The sequence below is a fragment of the Aricia agestis genome, chromosome 12 (genome assembly GCF_905147365.1).
Source record: "Aricia agestis chromosome 12, ilAriAges1.1, whole genome shotgun sequence".
Lineage (NCBI taxonomy): Eukaryota > Metazoa > Arthropoda > Insecta > Lepidoptera > Lycaenidae > Aricia > Aricia agestis.
Window position 1 is genome coordinate 6,981,030 of NC_056417.1, and position 7,369 is coordinate 6,988,398.

General features: G+C 33.2%; 1 protein-coding gene across 1 annotated transcript; it reads left to right on the forward strand.

The window, feature by feature from the left end:
• The first annotated feature begins 518 nt into the window (after nucleotides 1–518).
• On the forward strand, nucleotides 519–985 carry LOC121732660 (signal peptidase complex subunit 1). The gene has a single exon (XM_042122619.1). It carries the CDS (start codon nucleotides 608–610, stop codon nucleotides 887–889), a length of 282 nt encoding a protein of 93 aa, XP_041978553.1. The 5' UTR covers nucleotides 519–607; the 3' UTR covers nucleotides 890–985.
• Nucleotides 986–7,369: the final 6,384 nt, after the last annotated feature.

Below are 7,369 nucleotides of genomic sequence, written 5' to 3' on the forward strand. Positions count from 1 at the left end.
TTTTCTTAAAGTCAGAATATTTCAAATAAATTCATTTTCCAATCATTGTATTTGGTTTTAACGAACAAGTTCAGTTTGTAGACAATTTTATACATGTTTGTATTTAAATTGAACATGTTTATTAAGCTGAAAAAGTTTTTTTCTATTAGCTTTGTTGATTCCCTAGGTTAGAAAAATTTAAATCAAAATATCTTCTAAAATTGTGAAGTGAAAAAGTGCCCAAATAGATAATTATTTTTATAATTCACTTAAGAATAATATGCGATTATTGATTTAAAAAAATATGCAGAAATAAAAATGTACCAGGGAATCAACTATATAATCCAAATCTGGAGAAATGCCCATGGCCGGCCAGCAACGACACGGGACACCGGGCACCATTCACTATCACACACACACACATTCGTCCGGTGGACGGCAGTCTGACAGTCAGACGGCGGCCTCCTTTAGGCAAAGAAGAAGAAGTAAGTCTGACGTGTCGTTCACCCTGGTCCCTGGATGTCAATAATCAATTGTCAAATTTGTTGTCACTTGTCGATAGAAACTGTTTTGAGATTCTAAAAAAAGCATTCGAATTTGAGTAAATTAATATAAATAATAGCTAACGATGGACGTCTTTAAATACATTCCCACGCATATTGATTACGTCGGACAAGCTAAAGCAGAAAAGTTATACCGTGCGATTATAACTCTCTTCAGTATCGTCGGATTTGTATGGGGTTATATTGTTCAACAATTTTCGCAGTCAGTCTACATTTTAGGCGCCGGATTTATCTTAGCTGCTATTCTAACTTTACCACCATGGCCAATGTACAGGAGGAATCCACTTAATTGGCAAAATCCTAAGAAGACAGAAGAAAAACCGGCGGCGAAAAAGACCAAAAAATGAAGATGTTTCGTAGTGACGTGTCTATGTTAATTTTATGTTACAAACTGTGAAATTGAGAGGATCTATTAACTTTTAAATAAAATACACAAAAAAATATGAAATATGTGTTTTAATATCATACATAAATTTTTACAAAATAAAGATTTGTGTCTGAATTAAGTACATACAAAACTTTTGTTGATATGTTAATCATATTTATGAAAAGTAAAAAAAAAATCTTTTGACTAGATAATCTTATTCAGAGCCTTTTCCAAATTAAACCAGTGTTCCTACCAGTGTCCTCATTTGTAACGCATAAAATATAAATAAATAGCCTCTGTTGTGTGACATCTAACAAATTCTTATTGCTGTACCTAGTATGAAAAAATCATGCGATTTTTAATCCAAACTAATAGATGCAATATCCATAAGTGGTCACAGAGGACATGACCCAAGCAAATCATACACCACAGGTCACAGCACTGCACCTGTGTATTGTGATTATTTGCAGGACATTGTTATTTTAGACAATATTACAAAATCATTGCAGCAGTTTTGATGTAAGTATTGAAAGCAATTATGAATAATAAATACGAAGAAAACATGGTGTTGCCAAGATATTACGGGCTACAGGATTACAGGCTTATGCATGATAGACTTTCTGTTGACCCATTTTAGTCACAGTGTTTTTTAGTATAATTACTATTCATGGCCAAGCAAAGAACTTAAAACTTTTGCACTAAAATTATTCTAGTTAACATTTAAGTAAGAAATGAGCCCAAAACTTAAGGAACTGTGAAAATATAAAGTTACTATAAAAATATAGTTGTGTAAGCATGAAACAAGTTCTTAAATGCTTCCATTGTCCTAAAATAAGCTATAATACTTTGTAAAATCTGAGCTTTGGCTTCCGTTGTCACACCGTGACTGACTGGTGATATATACATAACACATATATACATAATATAAAAACCTTAACTGACTGATGATAAGACATATTATATATATAATACAAATAAAATTACTATGAACCACAAAATGTACAGGTTGTGGGATATTATAGGGCTCGCTTTCCTCACCCTGATAATGATCATAACTTTAACAATATTATTTTATTATAAAAGAACAAAATACACAACCTTTGGACAAAGAAGACCTAACTAATTTACCACTGATATGATAGGAATAGCAGAGATGCTTAGGCTTACTGTGATTTAAAAAATATTATTCTAATTACTGCATATTTCTTTTTTTTTAATCAGCATAAACATGGGCAATGTTTAAGGTACTTTTCCTGTCTATACAATATACATATAGTCATTCAAATAATATTGTAATAATAAAACTTTCAACAAAAAAGCTTGCATATAAAAAATATGCTGCAAGTGTGCAACACTTTGTATTGATTGATAGAATCTCATTTTTAGGTGGGTAAATAGTAAATACTAATAATAATTAAAAGTAAATATTATGACAATGCAAAACTATAATTTCTAGTTCATAATAAGACGTTATGTTTATTTTCCTTTATATTCTGCTGCTACTTCTAGACGCGTTGTTGTGAAAGATTCACAACGCATCTAGAAACAAAACTCGAGTAAATCTGATCGCACATTTGTCAGCACCGTACCACAGAATACATAATTAGTACCTTACGGTACAGAAGTGTCACTCCCGAGTTTAGGTATGAATAAACACAAGCGTCCGGTCACCGGACTAGTCTCAATAGGCTGGCACTTTTGTATTCTGTGGCTGAGCGACTCGCGCGGCCTAGCCGCCGCTCGCTTGACAGCCCTGGCAGATTGAAGCGAGACGGCAGACAGTTAATTTACTATGAACGCTAAACGCAATGTAAAAGGTTGAAATTAGGTTGTTTTCCAGAATAGTAGGTAAATATCTCGGCGATTTCGCTCCCTTTGTCTGGAAGTGAGACTGGCCTGACCGTACGCGCCGTACGCACAGCATAAACGAAATGTAGCGCGCACGGTCCGGAAGAATGCCATGTGCGAAGTTTCAGATCATTTCAAACAACGAATTTTTTACCCATCTATAGTTTGTGCGTTTTAAGATGATATGGGTGACACATTATAATTGACAATAGTAGGTAACTTCCCACCTAAGAAAATTAATCGATAATTTAAAAATATCGAATCACTTCGTAAAGGAATTGCAATCGAAATTATCGATTTCGTACTGACGTTTCAGAGTGGCGCACAGTGGATCGAATCGACAATTTCGGGGACATAGGGACCAATTTTTGTTTTTCAAATTTTTTTTTGTGCCAATGGATAGAGCTAATTAATCTTAACAAATGTTATTCTTTGCAATTTTTTCTTAGGGTTATTATTTAAGTAGAAAAAAACATATTTTAAAATTTCTTGTATGGAAAAAAATATATAATCCCAAATTTTTGTCAAGTCCTGATAGATCCCGCGCTCAAACCTTTTTTTTTATATATTTTGGCTACATTGCTAGTATTATGTACCATAAATGTGTGCCTAAAGTTGCCACTCTGCCAGAAATAGCCGAAGAAAATTACAAAAGATTTAATTAGTAACTAATGACTTCCTAAAATTCCTTAAACTATTCTAGGCATATTTCATGCAAAATAATTATTATGCTAGTAAAACAATACTTATAATTACTTAAAATTAGAAAAAAAAAAGAAAAATCGATTCCATGTAAATATTGTGATCGGTCATTAACTTCAAGTAACTAATCCGTTTGACAATAGTAAATAATCTTTTGTATTGTGTATTTTCTAACAATCGCTTAATGACAATGAACAGAACAACATTCAAAATAAATAGCTTAAGTAGCCTTGCATAAGGGCTTTTAATTATACCCTCATTAGCTATTATTAGTGTGGCATGGAATATAATACTATCTCGTTTTGTTTTGCTAATAGCGTAGTGTTTTAAAAATTTGCGAAGGAATTTAAAAAAAAAACAATTTTTGATACTTAAATTTTATTATTAAGTATCGAAAAAAACATAAAAAAATAGCATTAATATGGTTTTTTGACAATAAAGATTACAAATAATAATATTTTCTCCATTTAAGCGTTACATACATATTCCCTATTAATAATAAAATTGAAAAATAAAAAATAGTGAGTATACATAAAAATTACGATACCATACATACTATAATAAAAGTAATAAAATTATTTCTAAATAAATATTGCATTTAATTTACAAAACTCAAAAAGCTTACTCACTATCAGAATGATTATCCTGTAATTCATTAACGTCAATGAACTCTATCTCAGATTCTGTCGGCAAATTTAACAGAAGCTCTTTAGCCCGTGAAGAGAGAGCTATTTTGTTATGCTTTGATAGTCTTGGTCTAAAACTTGTGATATTTGGATCTGATGATATTAAAAGATTATGTAAAATATCCTCATTTGTGGCTTTTCTACTTAATTTTCTGGAATAACTCTCTCTGAATTTCCGGAAATCTTTGTTACGAGCTTCTGCTGCTTCTTCTGACAGATTGCCGATAGGTATGGTAGCAAAATGCTGGATAATATCAGCGCCATGTATAAGCAGCTTATGTAAACTAGAAGGCATATAATACCAGGGATATAAATTTATGTAGAGTTCTGCAGTCTCTCTACAGAATAAGGAGAATTTAGAAAGGTTGACGCACTCTCCAGATGCTACAGTCTGGAGTATTACATGTAACCTTTCTATTAATTCCTTGCTTATACCAGTAATACGGGCTGCAGTGTCTGCGTCCCTGAAAAATCTTCGGGCACTATTGCCATCATTAGTTGTTCCCTCTCCTTGTTTCACCTGGTCTATTAGTAATCCGCAATCTTCTCTAAATGCTCGCTGAATTTCGAACTTTCTAAGCTTAATTTTTTGTTGATCTTCGCCCCTGCCACTCCATTTTTTTAAAATCCATACGATAGGCTGCATAAGAAAAATGGGACATTATTAATATTGAAAATGAATATTTTGTAAAAGAACAATGACTTGCGGCTGTAAAGTAATTAATAGCTAAGGTATGATAAATAAGAATAATTATTGTTACCTATGTGAAGAAGGCACTCCATACACCTTATCCAGCAGTGTAAAGATGATAGTCCGTACTGGTGAATTTCTTCATTCTTGTGTTTTTGGTCAAGCAGTTCAATATTGTTCATTTCCGATGGCTTTGCTTTGCAAATATCGCAAACGGCTGTCGACGTCTCTGATAAATATGACGTTATCTTTCCGTCAATCATCGTCAAAAGTAACTGGTGAGACACTTCAATTTGATTCAGTTTTGATGGCTGAAGCGCTTTTATTTCTTCTGTTATTCTGTTTTTAATTGACATAACAGTGGACTGGGTTTCTTTCGTAAATTGAAACATTAATGGACGACAGTAAAACGTGGACGATGGTCTTTCGTTTTCCCAAACAATAGTTCCATCGGATTGTTGTAGCCTAACTGGTACTAGACTGGCCATAAAAATACTGGAGTCTTTGTTTACTTTTTGCTTGTACACACTTTGACCAGAAGCTCCGTCAAAACCCCATTTACTTACAAGCTCTAAATTTATTGTTGCGTCCAAATCCATGGATATTGCATCCAAAAGTCTTGATACAGTCAAGTTGAGTAAAGCTTGCAGTTTAATTGAAGCCCCGTCCTCAGTAATACATAAATCTTTTTTATCTGGATAACAATTCAATTTAGCTTGTTGCAATTTGTAGTACGATGGATATAACTCTGAACCATTTTCACTCGCAGACTCTCTTAAGTTTATATATTGCCACTTTGATAACTTTAGCGAAACTAATAAAGCTAGTGCCTTATCAGGTGAATACGTATCACTCTTAACCTTATCGTTGTTTAAGCATGCCTTGACTTTATTTAAATCTTCTGGATGATTGAGTAAATGGTTCATTATTTTTGAAATATCTTCGTTTCCACTATTTTTTAAACTCCTTGTTGATATGGCAGACATTTCTTCCGGAGAAAATGAAAGATTTTTATTTATTTCATCTAAACGTCTCCGTTTTTGTCGATCACATAAATCTTCAAAAGGTTTCCTCGGAGTAAACGTAGATGTGGAAGCGTCTGAAGTAGAAAGTGCTGGTGGTAGATTCTCAGTATTATCATAAACCTCGAGTTCTATTGGTTCAGTATTGATAACATCAAAATTGATTTCTTGGGGCCAATTTATTGACGATTCTAACCAATCGCCATTTTTTTTAATAAATTTAGCTAATGTTCGGTTGCATTTTTCCCATCTGGCACATATATTAGAACAAAAACGCGTACAGAACTTTCTAAGCACGGCACTATTCTCTTCAGTCACATTTATTTTCGATTGTAGAAAATCAAATAGTTTTTTACTATCTGACAAACTTTTCAATTGGTATCTTAATACCATAAATAAATCTATATTATTCACAAGACCGTCCATTATACCAAAATAAAGAAAATTAAACACTGTGAAAATACGATGTATGTAGTAGCACGTTTAAACAATAACTAATTTTGAAATATCAATTACGATCCTTTTATAATTTTCCACACCTAACAAAGATACTTATAACTATTAATGATTGGCTAATGAGGGTATAAGCCCTTATGCAATTACTTAAGCTCTTTATTTTGAATGTTGTTCGATTCATTATCATTAGGTAAGCGATTGTTAGAAAATACACAATTCAAATTAATTACGAATTCGGCAGCCCGGGCTTCCAAAAAAAACCAGAAATTATCTAAGAAATTTATTAAACTAACTTATATTTCATTTACAATAATTGCTCCGCGATCGATCCTAGACCGGAATGGAATGACAATTTTTGATAGAACATGAATAATTACGAAAACGCGGTTATGCTGAAACTGCTGATGTGTTACCTCGAAGGCGATGGCGTTGACCGGGCACGTGCGGCTGCATCAGCATTCTCCTTTAGGGGTCCGTGCGTAATTCCTCCACCCCCAGAGAAGCAACTATTTGAGGACTTTAAGCGAGAAAGTTGCTGGCAGAGATTCTTGATTCTTTACAGGAACTGCGTAGACTGGTTGATCAGCTTGGCTGGTTGGAGTGACACCCTCGTTTAGACCACTGTCCTTTTGTCGACGCAAGCGGCGACGTCGGATGATAAGAATAAGGGAAATTGTAACTATACCAAATACTAACGTGTATAGGGGCAACGTTGTATGGTACAGTGAAGAAGATATTTGATTTAGTTGGACAGGGTTCTGTAGAATTAATTGTTCTTCCAGGTTATGTAGATTCTTCAGGTCGAAAGAATTGAGGGTCATATGGGGAATCGATATTTCTAGTTTTTTTTTTCTAATTTTAAGTAATTATAAGTATTGTTTTACTAGCATAATAATTATTTTGCATGAAATATGCCTAGAATAGTTTAAGGAATTTTAGGAAGTCATTAGTTACTAATTAAATCTTTTGTAATTTTCTTCGGCTATTTCTGGCAGAGTGGCAACTTTAGGCACACATTTATGGTACATAATACTAGCAATGTAGCCAAAATATAT